This window comes from Aplosporella prunicola, assembly GCF_010093885.1.
Source record: "Aplosporella prunicola CBS 121167 unplaced genomic scaffold K452scaffold_5, whole genome shotgun sequence".
In the NCBI taxonomy this organism is placed as follows: domain Eukaryota; kingdom Fungi; phylum Ascomycota; class Dothideomycetes; order Botryosphaeriales; family Aplosporellaceae; genus Aplosporella; species Aplosporella prunicola.
The window spans coordinates 1204393-1224652 of NW_022983533.1; the positions used below are offsets into that span (position 1 = coordinate 1204393).

Sequence of the window (20260 nt, forward strand, 5' to 3'; positions counted from 1 at the left end):
CATATAAAGAGAGAGCTGCGTGCTCGAGGATCACTGCCTGTTGAGTTCCTCATCCCAGGTATTCGGAGACGGCTGCAGCAATGGTCAGATCACTTGGGCTCTCCGCCCTCCTTCGCCTCGGCGCCGTGCTGCCTCTTCTGAGCCATGTCACGTGCCTCGACCTGACCGTGTCCACCAGCGGCGGCAACGCCACTAATCCCATTATGTGGGGCTTCATGTTCGAGGTTTGCTCCACCGCCTGCGCTCCCTCCGATACTCTTACTAATGCTCGCAGGACATCAACCACTCGGGCGATGGTGGCATTCACGGCCAGCTGCTCCGCAACAACGGCTTCCAGGGCGAGTATCACAACACGACTGCATATGCTGCTGTCGGAGACGTCGACATCTCCGTCGATGACGAGAACCCGCTCTCTGATGCGCTGCCGTACTCGCTGGCCGTCTCCGTGCCGGAGGGAACGACCGGCTCCGTCGGCTTCAGCAACGAAGGCTACTGGGGCATCACCGTCAACGCCGATGTTTACTCATCGTACTTCTGGGTGAAGGGAGGCTACTCTGGCGATGTGGCCATCAAGCTCGTTGGCGCCGCCAGCGGAACCGAGTATGCCAGCAGCACTGTCGCAGTCGACAGCACGGACGACAAGTATACGTACTTTGAGACGAGCTTCGAGAGCAAGCAGGCGCCCGACGGCAACAACCTGTGGACGCTGACTTTTGACGCCGAAAAGGTCGCGGGCAGCGCGCTGCACTTTGACCTTGTGCAGCTGTTCCCGACGACGTTCCACGAACGGGCCAATGGCCTCAAGCCCGCCATTGCCAACGTCGTCGACGACATGGGCGGCAAGTTCCTGCGCTTCCCCGGCGGCAACAACCTGTGAGTCATGTGCAATTGCTTCGCGAGAGAGCTCAGCTGATGTCGTAACAGTGAGGGTGCTAGCGCCGAGCGCCGCTGGAAGTGGAACAACACCATCGGTCCGCTGGAGAACCGCCCCGGCCGTCAAGGTAAAAAGTGCTTCTGTTTGTAAAGTGCAACTATTGCTAACAAGCGGGTCAGGTGACTGGGGCTACGGCAACAGCGACGCCCTCGGCCTGGTCGAGTACCTTTTCTGGTGCGACGACATGGGCCTGGAGCCCATCCTGGGTGTCTGGGCGGGCTACTCTCTGGAAAGCGGCGGCAACACGCCCATCACGGGCGACGCGCTGCAGCCATACATAGACGACGTGCTGAACGAGCTCGAGTTCATCACGGGCGACACCTCAACGACATACGGCAAGCTGCGCGAGTCGTACGGCTACGCCGAGCCCTGGACGCTCAAGTACGTCGAGATTGGCAACGAGGACAACCTCGGCGGCGGCTGCGAGTCCTACGCCGAGCGCTTCACGGCCTTCCACGACGCCATCCACGCCGCGTACCCAGACCTCACGATCATCGCGTCGACGAACGAGGCCAGCTGCCTGCCGAGCAGCATGCCCGCCGGCGCCTGGGCCGACTACCACAATTACAACACGGCAGCCTCGCTCGTCGCCAGCTTCAACCAGTTCGACCACGCCGACCGCGCCACCCCGCTCTTCATCGGCGAGTTCTCGTGCCGCGAGACCGCCACCAGCAAGTACCCCTTTATGCGCGGCAGCGTCGCCGAGGCCGTCTACATGCTCGGCTTCGAGCGCAACGCCGACGTCGTCCGCCTCGCGGCCTACGCGCCCCTGCTCCAGCTCTTCAACGACACCCAGTGGGACGTCGACCTCATTGGCTTTACGCAGGAGCCTGGCAATGTCGTCCGCAGCACCAGCTACTTCGTGCAGCAGCTGTTTGCGCAGAACTCGGGCACGACGACGCGCGAAGTGTCTGCCGACGCGGCGTTTGGCCCTGTGTACTGGAGCGCGACGGCCAGCGCGGACGGCAAGACGACGTATCTCAAGCTGGCGAACTATGGCGACGCGGAGCAGAGCGTTAGCGTGAGGGTTGAGGGCGCTACGAAGGCGGCGTTGACGACTCTGTCCGCTGATGAGTTGAAGAGTAATTCGCCGGATGAAGGCGAGGTCGTGGTCCCCGTTAAGGGGAGCGTACAGGCGAGTAATGGCTCCTTTGCGCTGGAGCTGCCGGCTTGGGCGGTTGCTGTGTTGGTAGTTTCGTAGGGTGGGGAGGTGCTGTGTTTGGATAGATTATAGGATTGAATGTAGTGGGAAAGGTACTTTGATTGCTTGGTTGCTTGTTTGATCCCTTCGTACCTTTGTGTCTTTTATTTTTATATCTTCATAGAGTGACCGCTTCTTTTCATCGTTACACATGTCCAGCGATTATGAATTGTGCTTTTTATAACGACCCAAAGAGCTTTTTACAAGTCCCATAGTCTTTACCCATACATAACACGCCGCTAAACTAATCTTATACAAGCTTACAGAGCTACCGGTAGTCCCACGCAGCGCAACGCAGCGCAACACCGAGCTCCGCACCGCTTCGGACCTCGCTTCCACTCCTCGGCCCGCGAACACGTAGTTATAGCTGATATCCTGTACTCCACGCTCTCAGCAAGCATGCTGTCCATCCTAATCGTAGGTGCCGGGCTCGGCGGCCTCGCCGCCTCAATCGAATGCGCGCGCTCCGGGCACAAAGTCACAGTGCTCGAAGCAGCTCGCTCGCTCACCGAAGTGCGTGCACCCCACCACCTCCCCGCACCCCCACAACAAAGCTAACCCCCACCACGCCCCCCAGATCGGCGCCGGCCTCCAACTCACCCCCAACGCGACGCGCCTCCTCCACACCTGGGCCATCTCTACTAGCGCACTGAAAGCCGTCGAGCCCGCCCGCCTCCAGGTCCACCGCTTCTCCGGCCCCGTCCTCGCTGACTCCGGGCCCGGCTTCGCCGCTGCCATGCGCGCCCGCTACGCCGCCCCCTTCGCCGACGTCCATCGCGCAGACCTGCACGCGGCGCTGGTGGCGCGCGCCCGCGCCCTGGGCGTCGTGCTGCGGGTCGGCGAGCGGGTTGATGCGCTGGACTTGGACCTGAACCATGACCTGGGCCTGGGTGCCGGGCAGCACACTGCACGCGTACGCACTGTCCACGGCAAGACGTGGGACGCCGATGTTGTGGTTGCGGCGGACGGCCTTTGGAGCCGCTGCCGCGAGTGCGTGCTCGGCCGCGCCGACGCCCCGCTCCCGACCGGCGACCTGGCCTTCCGCGTCGTGCTGGGCGTGGAGCAGATTGCGGATGCGCAGTTACGGGCGTGGGTGCGCGCCAACGAAGTGCATTTCTGGATCGGGCCGCGCGCGCACGCCGTCGGCTATTGCATGCGTGCCGGCGAGCTGTACAACCTCGTGCTGCTGGTGCCGGACGACTTGCCCGCCGACGTGGCGCGCCAGCGCGGCTCGTCGGTCGAGGAGATGCGCCGCCTCTTCGAGGGCTGGGATCCCATGTGCGTGCGTCCCGTCCTGTTCTTTCCTTGATGAAAGGAGAGAGAGCGAGCGAGGGGAGAAAGAAAGAAAGAAAGAAAGAAAGAAAGAAAGAAAGAAAGAGAAAAGCTGCACGCCGGCCGCTGACCATGCAGTGCAGCCTCACCCGCCTCCTCTCCCACGTCTCCGCCGTCGACAAATGGAAGCTCATGCACCGCCCCGCGCTCGACTCGTGGCTCAGCCCGCGCGCCAACCTTGCCCTGCTCGGCGACGCCTGCCACCCCATGCTGCCCTACCTAGCGCAGGGCGCCAACTCGGCGCTCGAGGACGGCGCCGTCCTCGGCCGCGCGCTGGCGGGCGTCGTCGCGCCGGGCCCCGATGTCCAGCGGGCTTTGCGCCTGTTCCAGCGGCTGCGGAAGGCGAGGGGCGAGAAGATTGCAAGAGAGTCGTTCATGCAGGTACATACGTCGCTGCTTGGCGTGTGTGCGAGTGGCTATTTCATGTGTGCTGATGCTGTGGCGTAGAGAGAGGCCTTCCACTTGCCGGATGGGCCCGAGCAGGAGGCCCGCGACGCCCTGTTCCTGTCCAAGCTGGGCGGGGAGATCGACTGCGCGTTTCCGAGTCGGTGGTGAGTCCCTCCCTACTTTGTCTATGCAGAGATGCTCGAAGCTGGGGGTCCGGGTGGGGAGAGGGGTGAGGGTGGGTGGGTACAGATGTTGCAATGCTAGTGCACTGACCGCTTAATGCAGGACGTGTCCGGAGATCCAGCCGTGGTTGTATGGCTACGACGCGTTCAAGGAGGTCGACTATGCTGCTAGCGATGCTCGAGATTAAGAGAAGGCGGGTAAGTCAGAGTTTGCTGCTGGGCCGTTGTAGTCGCTAGGCCCTGTCTAGACACCTTGGGCAGGACGGCTTGCTGGTTAGGTTTTGAGCCTTGTTGTTGCTGCCGGGGAATATAGGAGCACGCAATTTTTTTATCTGCCTGTTCGTGTCTTGTCTTTGTTTATGTGCTCTTATATATGCCGAGTGTTTTTGCTGTTGTGTGGCTTTATAGAAATGGCTGGATTTGCCGTGATGGCTTGCTATAACTGCGTAAGAAGTGCTCTATCTACTTAATATATAGTTAAGTCGTATACGTAGATAGTTAAGAGGGGGGCTTTTTTTTATTTAGTATTCGTTCTTCCCTCTTAAAAGTTATAGTAATCTTATACGGGGTAATATAGTACCTAAGATAAGTAGCTTTTAAGGTGAGAACCCCTTCTTTTGCTTTTGCGAATTACTAAAGTCTTAGGCTACTACTTATACTATTTTGTTTCTACTTAACTTTTATAGTTATTACATTTCTAGCTAAATATCAACGGGGATGTAACATGTGGCGGTAAGATTCAGGCGAGAAATAAGTTGTTGTTAAATGCATCGTGCTGATCTACTAATAATTATAGAAGACTATAACTATCACGTTACTGTGTCAGTGAAAAGGGGAGAGGTCTGTTACTTAGAAATCAGGTTGAAGTGTCTGTAGACTCGCTGGTGTGAAATGCTAAAAGCTGACATGTTTGATGGAAGCATAAAATATCACCGTAGGTGGATGGAGCAGGCGGAGGATCAATGGTAGATGTGGCAATGTTCCGTCATATGCATTGTGTCCTAAGTTCATGCATTATGCTTCTTCTCTGGCAATATACATATCAGTATTACTGAATTTATGAGCAGCAATTTCGATAGTGATATCAGAACGTTCATGAGCATCTCAGTCATTAGGTGAACGATATCGCAACACTATACAGATATCCGAAACTCAAAAGATCACTGTACATTCATCGTCTGACAACCACTTAAGTGCTTTTCGCGACGCATAAACGATCACGTACAACTGCCCTGATCAAAGCAGGTTTTTGCAGATTCGTGACAAGTTGTAGTTGCCCTGAGAAAGTGCGATAGGATTCTGGACCAGGCTAGACTTCACAAGCATATTCCCTTGGTAGTTAAAGCATTGGTAATACCACTGCATAAGACGGACGCCACTTCTTAAGTAGAGAATGCTATCGGCTCTGCCTTATTTCCGCAAGATTACACAAAGATACGTCGTCATAGTAGGCTTTTGAGAGCCATGAAATGCAGGAAGACTCTCGCTCGTAACTAAATGTAGCCGCGGGCAATACAATGGCTCGAATAGACTTCCACATTGTAGAAAACCAGTTTCCACATGGCGAAGACAGACGATTCTAGGAGTGAGTGGCTACAATCAACACTCACAAAAAGACGATTTCGATATCCGCCACCGCAGATCTTGGGCGCACTCGTGCTGGCAGCGAGGCGCAGGATTCGAGCTTTCTTTGCCGGACCCAGGCCGTTGCAGCGTGCAGGAATTCGCAAAGATTTCCCCGTCCCGCACACCATCGCCATGGCAGGCGAGAACCTTGCACGCATTTGGGAAGCCATCGACGGCCTTGGCGGCGGACGTGGCGGGACCGAGCGTTGTTGCTCGAAGCAAGGCACGTTTGCGCCTAAGCCCCGGACCTTCCATGCTAATAGCTCTGCTATCACAGTCGAACTTCTCGCCGGCCCGGCCCGCTCCTGTCCATAATCGCGTGGTGTGCATGCATATCGGACGATGGTTTTCCAACTGAAGCACTGATTTGATACGATGTTTTCTCGCAAACTTTGGAGTCTGAGCCGCTGAAAGGGGGCGTGCATTACTGAATGAGTGCGTTCAAGAATGGACACGAGAGCGGTACGTAGTCAGCTCGTGATCGGAGAGTGAGGTTGGGTTTATCTCCACATTTGTCATTTGTCATACGTGATTCCCCGCATGACCCTTGTCGCTTTGACTTGCTTTTGTAGGGGCTTTCGTCAGGCAAACGCCTTCTGGAGCCTGGTGTTCTGGTCGGTGGCGCGCAGGTGGGAAGTGGCTGAACATGGACCTCGATGCATCGCGATTGAAATGCCATTCGGAAGAGCGAAATTAGGGAATGGGAAATGCAAGCAGGGCGGGCCTCTGAAGATTTTGGTTAGACAACGGGTGTAAGATAGCATCCATCAGTGAAATACTGACACAGATCTACATTCAAAGTACAACTATCCAGAGCGACCATTCTAGGCATTTCCGTAGAAGACTCGCTAAGCTTCTCGCGTGTATAGGATCATCGGGCCGCTCCGGCTCAGGCCGCTTGGTGTAACAGACAATAGTGGCATTCCAAAACCATACTCCCATAACGTCCAATCGTCACTGACCACCACCAAACTCATTCCGCAATACCGACTTGACGGAAATTTAGCCGAATTCATTCCTTTGGTTGGCAATGGGCTCCTGACCAAGGAAAAAATGCTCCTCCATACGGCTAGTCGTCCCCCGCTCCCCCGCACCCCGCGGGGCCACCTCTGCCCTCCCTCGACATTGCAATCCCTCGGCCGATGGGGGTGGGAAGTAGTACCTCTGACAGAACTAAACGGATCTTCACCCTGTCATCCCTGTGCAGGCGATGAGGGGTCAGGAGACTCCCTGAGGAATTCACCATCGCAGCAGCATCGTGGAGCCGCTTTCGGACATGGCGTCTGTATATAAATTCGACGAGGTTACTCTCCATCAGCAGCACATCCTACACACTCGCTTCAGGTTCAGCTCCCTGCCAAGTTTTGGCACCCGACAGGATGTATTTCAACCCACTTCTCTTCTTGCTCCCAGCTTGGGCGGCGGCGCAGACGACGACCATCACGTCCTGCCATACCGACCTTATCTCCATCCAGCTCCCGTTCGTCTCGACGGCCGTCAACACGACGACGACGGCCCAGGTGTACTTTGTGACCGTCACCGCGCCCGTCATCACCACCACCGTCCCGCAGCAGACCATCACCACCACGTCAACCGTCGTCGCCACCGCCACCGTCACCGCGCCTCCCAACACTGACGTCTTCTTCACCACCTCCACCGCTGTGGCCACGGCGACCACGACCATCACCACTACCAGAACCTCCACCGTGGTCGTGTGGTTGCAGTCCACGTCGACGACGACGACGACGATCCCACCACCCATCGGCTTCCTAAACGTCGTCGACACCACCGCGACCGCCTACCCGGCCAACCGCGCGGCGAGGCGCCGCTATGCTCTGCCCGCCGAGGGCCTCGAGGCCGTCGAGGACACCAGCCTCGAGAAGCGCCAGACCGACCTCAACCTGAACCCTCTCCTGCCCGTCGGCGTCGGCGTTGGCCTCTTCAACGGCTACGTCCAATGTAAGCGCTCCACTCCCCAACTCCTCGTCCATGGCAAGCTAACCGCGCAGGCTCCGAAACCGTCGTCATCCGGTACACGAACACCATAGTCGCGACCAACATAGCGTCGACGGCGACCGTGACGCCCGACCCCACAGGCACGACCGTCTTCCAGACCTTCACGGCGATAGCGACCGCCACGCCCGCCAACGTGCAGGCGACGTCAGCGTTCGTCACGACGGCCACCGTGACGCAGACGGTCGTCGTCGAAGCGATCACCACGACAACTATGACGAGCGTCGCCACGGCCACCGCGACCGCTACCTTCTACGCCGCCTGCGGCACCAACAACCTGCTCGGCCCCACCGTGGCCGCCAACGGCGGCACCATCTACAACGTCTTCAACAACGGCGCCGGCATCATCAGCACCTTCAACTCGACCCGTACTAACTCGGCCTACGACTGCTGCGTCGCTTGCCAGCAGTTCAACCTCTGCCAGGGCTCCGCCTACGCCGTCAACACCGGCAACTGCGTCCTCCTCCGCAGGCAGGACAACACCTGCCCCTCCCAGGGCAACTCCCCGGCCTTCTACCGCGAGCAGGTCGGCCGCGCCAGTGGCTACGTCGTCTCCAACGGCGCTTGCGGCTACCTCTACGATGGTGGTCTTGTTTAAGACCCTTCGCGTATGGCTACTACGAGGTGTGGCATGGCGGCGTGTGACAGTTTTGGTCGGACGCATGACGGTGGCTATAGCTGGGGGGTCTGAGCTGGAGACAATTTATTCTTGGATTCTCTGCGCGTTCAAAAGTGCGAGTAATACGTGAAGATGCTACGTCCTGCCAACCATTAAGCTTTGTTAAAGAGCTTGTTGTATATTCTGTTGGTCGGTATAGTTTCCGCTCAAGAAGCCTTGCCTGCGAAGAAGGCATAAATAAACAAAGGACGGTGACTTGCAACGGCGTTACGCATCAACGCTAACCCATGATGGATATACTTATCAATGAACGAAGTCGCGGCCCAAATCAGTCGTAAACCGTAACACTGCCAGAGGCAGTCGATGTTCATTCAATAGATGGACCGCATCGTCCTCAAAAAACAGCGCGTGGTTATGAAAGAACGTAGATGGTGTGCGCATGGGGTTGCCATAAGACTAAAACAAGGCACCAGTCAGTATTCTTCAAAAACCACCGACCTACTACCACAGAACCCCATCCAAAACAAACGCAGCAATTGACCAGCGCAATAGCACGCGCAACCTAACCCGCTCAGTGCGCAGGGACAGGTACAGTGCCTCCCTAGCACCAGAAAGCGCATGGCGCGACGCGACAACAACAACGTCAACAACGCGCCTCTGCCACGCAGTCCCCTCGTCCGAGGAAGCATGCAAGAAAGCAAGCACCAGCACGACGCTTCGAAAGCCGCTGTTGGCTGCACCTCCACGGCAGCGAGGCAGCGCCACACGTGAACGCACACCCCGCACCCCCATCCGACACCCAGCACCAACACAGTGAACACACCTTCCTTACCTAGTGACGACGGCCCCTCGCACCAGATCAGCACGCACACCCACGCCGCCGTGACCGGTTCCTCCCGTCCGCCGCCCGCACTCACGACATACCACGTACCTACGGATTAAATCTCGTGAGCAGCCCTGCGCACGGCCCGCCCCTCGGCCTCGGAAGACGCTTCCGACGCGGAGCGGACCACTTCCGACCGCGGAGGTCACTTCATGGTGACGAGACCTAGCACCCCGCAGTCGATCGTGGCCGTGCGTGCGAGCGTGCGAGGCTGGCTTCGTACGAACTCCAAGTGTGTGAGTTCGTACGAGGGGGCGTTGAGAGGCCGACGCGAGTGCGAAGTGCTGCGTGGTGGTGACGGCGGGGTTGGTGTGTGTGCTAAGTGGTGATGGGCAATAGAGAAGAGAGGGGAGGGGGGTATAAGATGGATGGGGGCCGCGGTGAGTGGTGTTTAGCAGCAGCGACAGCAGCAACTCACTGCAAAGCAACAGCACCTCCAACAAACACAGAAACTCACTGTCAAACCAACATACACACACCCTCCTCACCACCCTCAACCACCACCAACATGCTCGGCAAAATCGCCCTCGAAGAAGCCTACGAGCGCGCAGGCATGGAAGAGAAATCCGCCCGCGAAGCAGCCCTCTACCTCGAGCCGTCGGACCGCGCGCGGTACATGCGGCAAATCAGCGACATCAACGACGAGCGGGTCAAGCTGTCGGACGCGCACGGCATCGGGTACACGATTGTGTCGCTGACCGTGCCCGGGATCCAAGGGCGGCACGAGCAGGCCGACGCCGAGCGCGCCGCCACAGAGACCAACGACTGGGTCGCGGGGCAGATCGCGGGCAAGCGCGACCGCCTCGGCGCCTTCGCCGCGCTGAGCATGCACGATCCCGTGCAGGCGGGCCAGGAGCTGCGCCGCTGCGTCACCCAGCTGGGCTTCCATGGCGCGCTGCTCTGCGATTTCCAGCACGCCGGGCCCGACGGCGAGACGTACCTCTTCTACGACCAGCCGCAGTACGACGCCTTCTGGGAGGTGGTGACGGAGCTGGACGTGCCCGTGTATATCCACCCGGCGGCGCCGAGCGGCATCGTGTACGAGAAGCTGTGGGCGCAGCGCAAGTGGCTGATCGGGCCGCCGCTGTCGTTTGCCAACGGCGTGAACCTGCACTTGATGGGGATGATAGTGAACGGCGTGTTTGACCGGCACCCCAAACTCAAGATCATCGTCGGCCACCTGGGCGAGCACCTGCCCTTCGACTTCTGGCGCATCAACCACTGGCTCGAGGACGTCAAGAAGCCGATTGCCAAGGAGCAGGGCCACGAGCGCATGTGCAAGAAGACCATCTACGACTACTTCAAGCAGAACATCTGGCTCACGACCAGCGGGCACTACTCGACGCACACGCTCAAGTACGTTGTCGAGGAGCTTGGCGTTGATCGCATCCTCTTCAGCGTCGACTACCCCTACGAGACCATTGAGAACTGCTGCGCCTGGTGGGACGGCCAGGCAAAGGAGATCCAGGATGCCGTCGGCGGCGTCGACAACTACCGCGCCATCGGGCGCGAGAACGCCAAGAAGCTGCTGAAACTGGGGGCGTACCACGACTGCGACGCGCCGGTCAGCTAGAGATGGATCGGGGGGCTTGGGACTAGATCGAGATGTCTTGGTGGCGGCGGTGGTGGGCTAGCGCGCCAGCTACATCTGGATCGGAGCGTTTGTGTAGAGTATGAACTCATATGAAGTCGAGAGCGATCGTGGCGATAGTAATAAACTTGATTTTGAGAAAGTAGGCAGTTGATTAAGGAATCGAATGTGACGTCGGAGCAAGCTCACTTGGCGTGCTTCGCTAAAATGTCGTAATACAGGACATCTAATCTCGATCAGCCATCTGCGCCATAATGTTTCACTTTCACGTGCTGTTGGCGTCAAGTCAGGGGTGTGTGGGGTGTGAGTTGCGAGAAACAAAAGCAGGCACGGAGATACACCAATCAGAAGCCATGTTTTCGCACGACAAGCCTCACACGCTAGCCCTGAGTGACAGCATGGTGCAGACACATGCAAGGAACGAGGGAGACCAGGGGAACCGATGAGTTGGAGGGAAAAGTCTCCAACCTTTCGCGACTCTCCTTGCCTTTGACGGCGGACGCCATGGCGGCACAGAAGCGAGCTGAAGAAGCAGCCAGCTCAAAGAAGCTCGACAATCCAGCAATCCGGCCGGAACCCAGACGATCCGTGCATCCGGGCAGCTGGGGCTGAGCAATGCGGCTCGTGGAGGGGCTGTGGAGGCGGCCGAGGCTGGGGTCGAGAGCGCGAGCTTGCGCGATTCAGAACAAAGCGCAGGAGCCGCAGGATGGAGGCTTGGAGGTGTAAATGAGGATGTTGAGCAAAGGGGGAGTGGGAGGTGGATGTTGTGCCCCCCCTGGTGCTTGGAGCTAGACGGCGACCGAGGACTCCGACAATACGAGTGGCGGCGATAGGGCGGGCCGCGATATGGAAATCATTGAAGCTTGGCAGTGCGCTCCCGTTTGCCATTGGTTCGCTTGGTCTAGCCGCCACCGTGCGTATCGCGCCCGGTCCCGCCGCAGGGCTAGACGCGAGCGAGCGAGAAGACCTGAGCGAGATGGGGGCACGGGGGATAGGGGAGAGAGGGGAGAAGGGTCTGGGAGAAGGTGAGAGAGAGAGATAACTAGAGATAGAAAGAAAACAGCAGAGATGGGACTACCATAGATAAGCATCCACGCATGCTTGCAGCAGTAATACCATCTGCATCCGTCCATTCATCCATCCATCCAACGCCCCTCGCGTGCACCACCTTGATCCAGCCAGTACGAGCTGCCCAGTCAGCAACATCAAGCCACTCAAAAGTCTGTCGCTCGTGTCGCAGGGGCCCCGGCGCCGTCCCCGCCCGTCGCCGTTCAGGACTGTGCTCCCAACTGCCCAATTTCCACCCTCTTTTCTTATTTGCATCCCTCCCGTCGTGCCCGTCTCTCGTTCTCTCTCCAGCACCCGCCATCTCTCTCTCTCTCTCTCCGTCAACCTCAACCACTATGGGCCTGCGCGAACTCCTCTCTCCCACCTCGCCGCGCTACACGGCCCTCGGCTTTCCCCAGGATGGCGCTTCCCGCATGCCTCCGCGCCGCGTCCTCTGGGCCGGTGGCCTGTCCCTCTTCGCCCTGACCTTGCTCGGCCTTGGTGCCCTCCGCGGGCACGGCGGTCCCTCGTCCGTCCGCCAAGTCCATCGCTACGAAGAGGTCCAAATCACCGGCGGCACCTGGCGCTTCGACGCCGAGAACGACGCCCGCAACTTCGGCCTTAGCGACGCCCAATGCGATGTATGCACGCCATCCATGCCCTATGCGGCTCTGCTGCACCCCAAACTCTGACTGACCTTCTTTCCGCCGCAGGCCGCTTTCCCCGACCTGTACCAGGAGCTCGAGCGCGCGTCGCAGTGGTATGCCGACAAGAAGATCCGCGAGGAGGACGTCCATATCTGGACGGCCGACAAGGACATGGGCGACGGCCACCACCACGGCCAGATCCACGCCATGATCCACGGCGGTGAGGTGAGTTTTGCTTTCCGCGCCGGTCCGTGATCGTCCGAGACAAGCCCGCTGACGTGACACGCACCCCGGCAGTTGATCATCATCGAGGAACGCGCCGGGTCGGCCGACCGTTCGCGCGCCCTTTCGGCCATGGCGTCCATGTACCGCGCCATCAACGCCATCTCCAACCCCGCCGACATCCCGGACATTGAGTTTGTCTTCGACATCCAGGACATTAGCGGCGACCGCAAGTACGAGGACCGCGTGCGCTGGGCGTGGTGCCGCCACAAGAGCGTCCCGGACGTGTGGGTCATGCCCGACTTTGACGGCTGGTCGTACTCGGACGACGCTGTTGGATCGTACGTCTCTTTCCGCGAGAACGTCGCGCAGCTCGAGCAGCCGTTTGAGGAGAAGATCCCGCAGCTCGTGTGGCGCGGCAGCACCGGCGTTAACCACGACCTGCGCATGAGCCTGGTCAATGCCGCCGAGAACCAGACCTGGGGCGACGTCAAGCAGATTAACTGGATGACGCGCGAAAACGTGATTCCGATGCAGGACTTTTGCAAGTACCAGTACCTTGCCCACACCGAAGGTTTGTTTTCCGTGTCCCGATGCTCTTGCCATGCCGCTGACCAATCTCCCTGCTAGGCAACTCCTGGAGCGGCCGCCTCCGCTACTTGCAGAACTGCCTCAGCGTGTCCGTGATCCACGAGCTCGACTACGTGGCGCACTACTACCCGCTGCTGAAGGCCGACGGTCCGGAACAGGTAAGCTTTTACTCCGACTTCAACTCCTCTCACCCACTAACGCCCGCCTCTTAGAACTACGTCGCCGTAAAGCGCGATTTCTCCGACCTGGCCGAGAAGATGGACCACCTGACGGCCAACACGGCCGCCGCGCGCCGCATCGCCGAGGAATCCGCCCGCACGTTCCGCGACCGCTACCTGACGCCCGCGGCCGAGGCGTGCTACTGGCGGCGCATGTTCAAGCTGTACGCAGCCGCGCAAGACTTCTCGCCGCGGCTGTACGAGGACGTTGTCGAGGACGGCGAGGTGGTGGGCCGCAAGCGCCGCGGCATGAGCTTCGAGCGCGTGGCGTTCAAGCAGAAGGGAAGCCACGAGCACGGGTTCATTGAGCCGGAGCCGGAGGACGAGGAGGAGGAGAAGAAGAAGGCCAAGGTCGCCACGCCCGATGCTGCTGCTGCGGCGGCAACGCCTGCCGTCGAGACCCCGGCTGGTGCTACGCCTGCTGGTGCTGCTGCTGCGGCGGAGTAAGGAAAAAGAAGAAAGTGTACAGATCTGTTGTTTTACTACCACCACCACATGCATGGGCATGTGCACGGAGCGCGGCGTTTTTCGGGATAAACGGACAGGATGGACGGACAGACGGCCAAGGGATTTTCATGTTTGCTTGTTTGCGGATGGCAGAGTCCTTAACATGGGCTTTGTGGATCGGGTCGGCCGAGTCGGGTTAATGGACTTGAAAGAAGATGAAAGAGAAGAAGACGAAATACCCCCCTTACCTACTACTTATTAGAGAGGAGAAAAGACGGATATACGTACGTACGGTCGACGGTACTTGGTGGGTTCCTGGTACTGCGGACTGGCTGGCTACGGGGCTACGACGCGTTGAGCTGAATTGATAATACTATTACATACCTACCTACCTACTGTTATACGCTCATTCATTGTTGCTGTTGCTGTGTTCCGATAGTATTGGCCAGCTTTCTTCTGTGGTCGTGGTCGTGGCTTTTTCCCGGGTATGGGGGCCACCACTGAGGAGCGAGGCGCAAGGTACGAGGAACAAGGTGCGAGGCGAGAAACGAGGTGCAAGCACAGCAGAAACCAGACAGCAAAAAGCGAGAGAGAAAGAGGAGAGAGATTAACTAAGTATATACACACGGCAGGAGCGAGCGAGCGGCGCGGCCCCTACATGCGGCCCCTATATGCGGCCCCAACGGCCCCCACGGCTCGCTTGATCCGAATTACCCTGGTTCCCCATATAAGGTACCCATCCATACCCATTCATACCTATATGTACGTATAATGCGGCCCCCGGCACCGGGATTCGGGCTTCGGGCTTCGGGTCTGTGGGCCGGATGCGGGTGACGCGGGGGGACGCGTATGCTACATGGGGTGTGTTGCATGGGTATATATATTTATATATATATAGGTGTGTCTATACAAACGCAGTTGCAGTAGCAGTTGCTCTCATCACGCTCATTCCTTCCCCTTCTCCTCCTCCTCCTCCTCCTCCTCCCTCACGCGCACAACCTCACCCTCCTTCCCATCCCCAACACTCCGACTCCGACTCCCCCCCGCCTTCACCTTCCCCCTCACCCACGCCTTCACCCCCCGCCAATCATCCCCCGCGGTGCGCGTCCCGTGGCTGAACTGGCCGCCTGCGATCGCGTGCGCGACTTTCTCGCCTGTGCTCTGTTCTGCCGTGGCGCCGCTGCTCCTGCTGCCCCTCCCCCTTTCCCGCTCCGCTTCTTGCTCTTCGTTGGTGTCGTTGGTGTCGTTGCGCCGGGCTGCTTTTGCGACCGCCACATCCGCCTCGAAGTCAGCGACGGCGCGCGCCTTGCGAGCTTGCGCGGCGGGCGTGTTCGCGCTGGGGGAGAGGAGGGCCGAGGAGCGAGTCTGTTGGAGCGTGCTTTGGTAGGCGAGGTGGGCGGCCATTGTGTGTGTGCTTGTGGTGTTGGCGTTGTTTGTGTTTGGTGGTGGTTTTGTGGCGTGCTTGTTGGATGCTACCTATTGCTAGGTACTGTATGATATATGTAAGGCGGACAGGTTCATACGCGGGGCGTCCTCAGCCCTATATGTACCTCCGCAGCAAGCACGCATGCAGGCAGCGCCAGCGCGGCTCGTATACGCATGCAAATCACGCGCAGCGCTACCGGGGTCCGAGGAAGGCTGTGTTTCTCAGATATTTCCGAATCGAGGAAATAGAACCTAGTTGTGCAGTCAGCCGCGCCGGGAGCTGGGCTGTGACGTCATTGGACGTTGGTCGGGCCTTGGAGGGCCGTGGGGGCTTGGCTAGGTTGCGTTGAAGGCTCTTCTTCCGCTTCTTCTTCTGCTGACGGCATTGCCTATGGATATCTCTCCCATCCTCGAGCCGGGGTGGAGTGGAGGATGAGCGGTACAAGCTTGCAAGGTAGGTAGGGCTGAGGCTGTGGGATCGGGTGTGGTGGGGTGGGGAGTGGGGTGTGTGGAGGCTATGCCGCTATTCTGCTGTGCAGGCTAGACTTGGGGTGAGTGTGGTTTCTTCTTCTTCTTCTTCTTCTTCTTCTTCTTCTTCATGTTATCCCTCATCCATCCACACCAGCATCCACCCAAAAACATCCAATCCCAATCCCCATTTCATCTCTTTCATCCATCCCCACCACCCAACCCCCGCTCTCTTCATCTTCACCCTTCTCCCATCACACTCATTTCCACCATCCACCATCCACACAATCTCGAGCCCTTTCCCAATAAAGCCAACCAACTCATTAGCGGCGCAAGAGAATCAATCAATCAATCCATCAATCAAGCAGGAAGAAGTCGCAACCGCCAAGACCGCACCGCAGCATAGCGGTCCGACGCCCATGGCGCCATGCGGCCAGCAGTGGCTATAGCTTCGGCACCTAGTAGGTTGCGCCATCAGCCAAGAGGGATTGGCATTGGCGTTGCGGATCAATTGTCTATCACGCAGGGTACCTACAGGATGGAAGCACCAGGCACTGCTCATTGTCACTCACTGATCACCACCACTCAATGCTCACCACCACTCACTGCTCACTACCACTCACTGTTCACTACCGTTCACAGAAGCACACGAAGTCGGCACCGTCGTCGTCGCGAAAAAAGCTCTGGATTTCCACCGAGAAGCTATTTATATACAAGAAGCGCGGCAAACGCAATCCTTCCCCCACTTCGTTGACATCAAACAATACCAACAACAACAACCGCTTAGTTAATCGAGATCTCGTAGTTGGAAGTGGTGAACTTGACGTTGCTGCCCGAGAAGGGCTCGGTGCCGGCGTTGATGGTCTGCAGGATCTGGGAGTTCGACAGGCCCTGGCTCTTGACGAGGTAGTTCATGAAGTCCATGAGGTCGCCGTTGAAGTCATCGACCTGGCTGGAGGCGACGAACGAGAAGACGGTCGTGCTGCCGTTAGGGCCCTTGTACAGGTCCCAGGAGTTTCCGGCCAGCGTGACGGTCGCGATCTTGCTGCCCGTGCTGGAGATGGGGCCGGCGCCGCCGAGCGCGGCGACCCAGATCATGATCTCGTAGTCGGCGGTGCCGGACGAGGCCTGGCCCGTGAAGATGTCGTAGGCGATGTCGGCGACGATGTCGCTGCCCGTGTTGGTCCAGGCCCACTTGGAGGGCATGGACGAGATGGCGGAGAGGGCCTTGCCGCCGCCCTGGATCTGGGCGTTGGCGTAGGACTTGACCTGGCCGGCGCTGGAGAGGGTGTTAGACTCGATCGAAGCTGTTAAACAGAAGAGGGGGAATAAGACTTACCCGCCGGTCCAGGACCACGACGTGTGCCAGGCAATCTTGTTGCCGGAGCCGCTGTCGAGGCCGGTGCACTGCGAGCCGGACGTGGCCTGGGCCTCGCCCCACAGGTTGTTGTAGAGGGTGAAGTCGCCGCTCTTGACGGTGTCCCACTGGCCGCAGAAGTCGGCGCGGCGCTCGAGGGTAGCGGGGGCGGCGGAGGCGACGGCGGCGACGCTGGCAATGGCAAGGGCGGAGAACTTCATTTTGGTTGGTTGGTAAAGAGTGAGAGGGTAAAGAGTGTGAGTGGTTGGGTTTGGTTGGTTGGTGAGGAGGAGTGTGAAGGAAGGACTGTGGTGCTGAGAAAACGCTCTGGAGGGGAAGGATTGGTTCCCGTTTTATGTGATTTCCAACGGGCTGCCCTCCAGGGGTTAGAGGGGTCCTATCCTCTCCTCTCCGTCCGTAACTACATCCTCGTCCGTCGCCGCCCGGCTCGTCGGGACGCTCAGAGAGCAGAATAGATTGCGGCGGTTTAAACTCGCGAGACAAGCAATTCCGCAACGCGGGGCTGACGTAGCGAGTAGCGTGTGTAGGGTGCGTATGTAGGGTGCGTATGTAGGCGACATGCACTCCGCACGCGGCGCCCGCAAGCCCGCATACCCGTTCGCTGCATCAAGTAGACAGCCCCCCTAGGCTGCAAAGCGTATGGTTGCGTGAGGGGGCCGTCCGCAAGGCCGCCCGCACCGAATAATCTGGAAGCCTTAACCGGGCCCGCACGCATCGGGGCCGGATCGGCCGGGTGCTCGGGCAGGCGCGCGTCGCTTGGTGGGAAATCTGCCTCTCACTCTCAGTCTCTGGCGCTGCCGGTGCGTGCGTGCCCGTTTGGCTGGCTCATTTCGGCGCGTGGCGGGTAACGGGTTGTTGTCATATGGATGCTAGGTTAGCTTGCTGTGTTTCAACTGCCGAGCGTCAACGCCTTGTTTCACGCCTGGCTACGTGGTGTCTTGGTCCCGTGTCGTCGTCGCCTTCTTTACCCCTGGGTTCGAGGTATGTGGAGAGGAGGCCCGTCCGCTCGCCTCCAGATAGGCGCCTGGTGCCCCCAACGACCCGGCGCTGCTCGTCTACTTTATTTTGTGCCTTCTTCATAGGAGGCTGGACTGGCTCCGTGGAACGATTATTATACTCCTATCATTGAATGATTCCGTGGAACGAGCTAGGAGTATGTACCTAATAACAACCTCGCCTATTATGTCTGTCTGACGTCTTTTTTCTCTCTCGCTCTCCCCCTCTCTTTTCGATGAATCATCCCCCCTCCCGGCCGATAGATATCGTATCGTGATAATGTACATACATGCAGGCATGCACCCGCATCAAACAAACAAACAACCAACCAAACTCAACCCCGAGTCACGTCACATCACGTCGCGTCGCGTCGCGTCGCGTCAACCTCAGCACCACCTCAATTACCCCTTCCACCCCCTCTCTCACCCCACCTACCCCCTTCCAGTTCCACCCCACCTTCCCTCCTCCCCCCTTCTACACACGCTCACCCCTCCACACTCCAAGTCCCGTACTTGATCCCCAGCCCCAGCCCCAACGCCACAGCCAGCAAGCCCAGCAAACAGCACGCGAACAGAAACATGCTCTTGTCGTGCTCGGCGGCGCGCAGCACGGCCCGTCGCTCGCGGTGCCAGGCCTGCCACAGTGGCTCACGGGGCAGGGCGTTGGCGTGCGCCATGTTGGCCGTGGGATGGGAGTAAAAATGCAAGCTACTGCGCCTACTATCCGCGGGCGACGGCGGCGACGACGGCGGCGACCCGTACGCGGCCAAGTCGATAATCGCGCCGTACTTGGGCGGGCTGCTGGCGCGGGAGTGCGAGTGGTACGGGGGCGGCGGAGCAGGCGCGTGCGGATGCGGATGCGAGGCGCTGTCGTCGTTGGCAGTTGTGGTGGTGTCGGCGAGGGAGGGGACCGAGGCGGAGGCGGAGGCGTGCGGTTTCGCCATCGTGGTGGCGGTGGTGGGGCTGCGCGCGGAGAGGAAACGAGTGATCAGATTATGGTGGTGGGTCTGTATGAGTAGTGGGTAGGCAGGCGCGCTTACAGCAGAGGCGAGCAGAGGAGGCTGGCTTCGCCCGGTGGGGGGCGGCCGGAGTGGTGGTGCTGTTGGTGGGCGGGAGCAAACACGGCGTCGTATAGCTGGAGGAGGTTGCTCATGCGGATGCGGGTGGTTGTGGTTCGTGGTTCGTTTTCTCTCCCTCTCTTTCTCTGTTTCCTTTTTCGTTCTTCTTGCCCCTTTTCTCTCTTTTTCCCTCTCTCTTTCTCTCTCTCTCTCTTTCAGAAAAGAAAAATCTCCGGCGTAGGTAGGTTGCTGACTCGGGACTTGTAAGTCGTAACCCAGCCGCAGCTGTGGTGTGGGGTGTGGGTAGGTACGGCGGCGGGAGTCCCTGGCAGACAGTCGGGATGCCTCAGCAACAGCAGGCTCAGCGACAAAGCGGCAAAGAAGATCGTTCGTCCGTCCGTCCGTACGTTCGTCGTTCGTTCGTTCGCAGTAGTAAACAAGAAGCAAGAAGCAGACAAGCAAGTACATACCTACCACAACCAGCACCAACTTAAAAGCAAGAAGCCGCCCACGACCTCCCGCACAAACCACCCAGCCACACCTACCTAGCGTGCCTAGCTATCTCCCTCCCCTCCCTCCCTTCCTCCCTGCACCCCACGGCATCACCATCCCCCCAACCCCCAGCCAATCACACCCCCGCTCCCCGGCCCGCACGGCCCGAGCCCCGCGCCCTGATTGGCTCCCCGCCGAGCCCAGCCCTACGCCGCCGTACTACGTATGTTCTGTGGCCCCTTCCCCGGCTACGCGGCAGGCGGGGACGCGCGTGCGGCGCTGGTGGGTGCTTGGTTGCTTGGTGCTAGGCGGTGTTGTCGTTGTACGTGTGTGTGACGACTGACGGCGGTCACGGCGAGCCCGGCGAGGCCGAGCGACGGATTCGCGCGTGCCGCTGTTGTTGCTGGCGCGCACCTGTACCTGCACCTGATGGGCGGATACTTGGTACAATGGGTAGCTGAGCCTGTTGGCCGGTGAGGGTCGAGACTGGAGAGGATGATGCGC

The 20260-nt window shown here is 59.1% G+C and overlaps 8 protein-coding genes across 8 annotated transcripts; 5 read left to right on the plus strand and 3 right to left on the minus strand.

Moving 5' to 3' along the window:
* Positions 1-80: 80 nt before the first annotated feature.
* On the plus strand, positions 81-2135 carry K452DRAFT_306187 (glycoside hydrolase family 51 protein; the record flags this gene model as incomplete). Its single annotated transcript, XM_033542965.1, has 4 exons — positions 81-224; positions 275-873; positions 925-1001; positions 1054-2135. The coding sequence occupies 4 exons, from the start codon at positions 81-83 to the stop codon at positions 2133-2135; spliced, it is 1902 nt and encodes a 633-aa protein (XP_033400998.1).
* A 399-nt stretch (positions 2136-2534) lies between these two features.
* On the plus strand, positions 2535-4534 carry K452DRAFT_266078 (uncharacterized protein; the record flags this gene model as incomplete). The annotated part of the gene is made up of 5 exons (XM_033538775.1): positions 2535-2648; positions 2713-3413; positions 3551-3848; positions 3915-4018; positions 4140-4534. 5 exons carry the CDS (start codon positions 2535-2537, stop codon positions 4222-4224), a joined length of 1302 nt encoding a protein of 433 aa, XP_033400999.1. The 3' UTR covers positions 4225-4534.
* Positions 4535-6940: 2406 nt separating this feature from the next.
* K452DRAFT_284665 (uncharacterized protein) lies at positions 6941-7997 on the plus strand. The gene has a single exon (XM_033539983.1). It carries the CDS (start codon positions 7042-7044, stop codon positions 7708-7710), a length of 669 nt encoding a protein of 222 aa, XP_033401000.1. The 5' UTR covers positions 6941-7041; the 3' UTR covers positions 7711-7997.
* Positions 7998-9376: 1379 nt separating this feature from the next.
* On the plus strand, positions 9377-10946 carry K452DRAFT_284666 (uncharacterized protein). The gene has a single exon (XM_033539984.1). The coding sequence runs from the start codon at positions 9686-9688 to the stop codon at positions 10748-10750; it is 1065 nt and encodes a 354-aa protein (XP_033401001.1). The 5' UTR covers positions 9377-9685; the 3' UTR covers positions 10751-10946.
* Positions 10947-12396: 1450 nt separating this feature from the next.
* On the plus strand, positions 12397-13700 carry K452DRAFT_207289 (uncharacterized protein; the record flags this gene model as incomplete). The annotated part of the gene is made up of 5 exons (XM_033536122.1): positions 12397-12456; positions 12529-12687; positions 12760-13258; positions 13315-13433; positions 13488-13700. Coding segments are annotated over 5 exons (1050 nt in total), but the record flags the coding sequence as incomplete, so codon positions are not given.
* Positions 13701-14847: 1147 nt separating this feature from the next.
* K452DRAFT_284670 (uncharacterized protein) lies at positions 14848-15568 on the minus strand. Its single transcript, XM_033539985.1, has one exon. The coding sequence runs from the start codon at positions 15342-15344 to the stop codon at positions 14886-14888; it is 459 nt and encodes a 152-aa protein (XP_033401003.1). The 5' UTR covers positions 15345-15568; the 3' UTR covers positions 14848-14885.
* Positions 15569-16616: 1048 nt separating this feature from the next.
* K452DRAFT_306194 (glycoside hydrolase family 12 protein) lies at positions 16617-17411 on the minus strand (the record flags this gene model as incomplete). The annotated part of the gene is made up of 2 exons (XM_033542966.1): positions 16617-17112; positions 17173-17411. 2 exons carry the CDS (start codon positions 17409-17411, stop codon positions 16617-16619), a joined length of 735 nt encoding a protein of 244 aa, XP_033401004.1.
* Positions 17412-18656: 1245 nt separating this feature from the next.
* Positions 18657-19605, minus strand: K452DRAFT_284673 (uncharacterized protein). Its single transcript, XM_033539986.1, has 2 exons — positions 19247-19605; positions 18657-19169 (listed from the first exon to the last, which is right to left on the minus strand). Exons 1-2 carry the CDS (start codon positions 19357-19359, stop codon positions 18692-18694), a joined length of 591 nt encoding a protein of 196 aa, XP_033401005.1. The 5' UTR covers positions 19360-19605; the 3' UTR covers positions 18657-18691.
* Between the last annotated feature and the right edge of the window lie 655 nt (positions 19606-20260).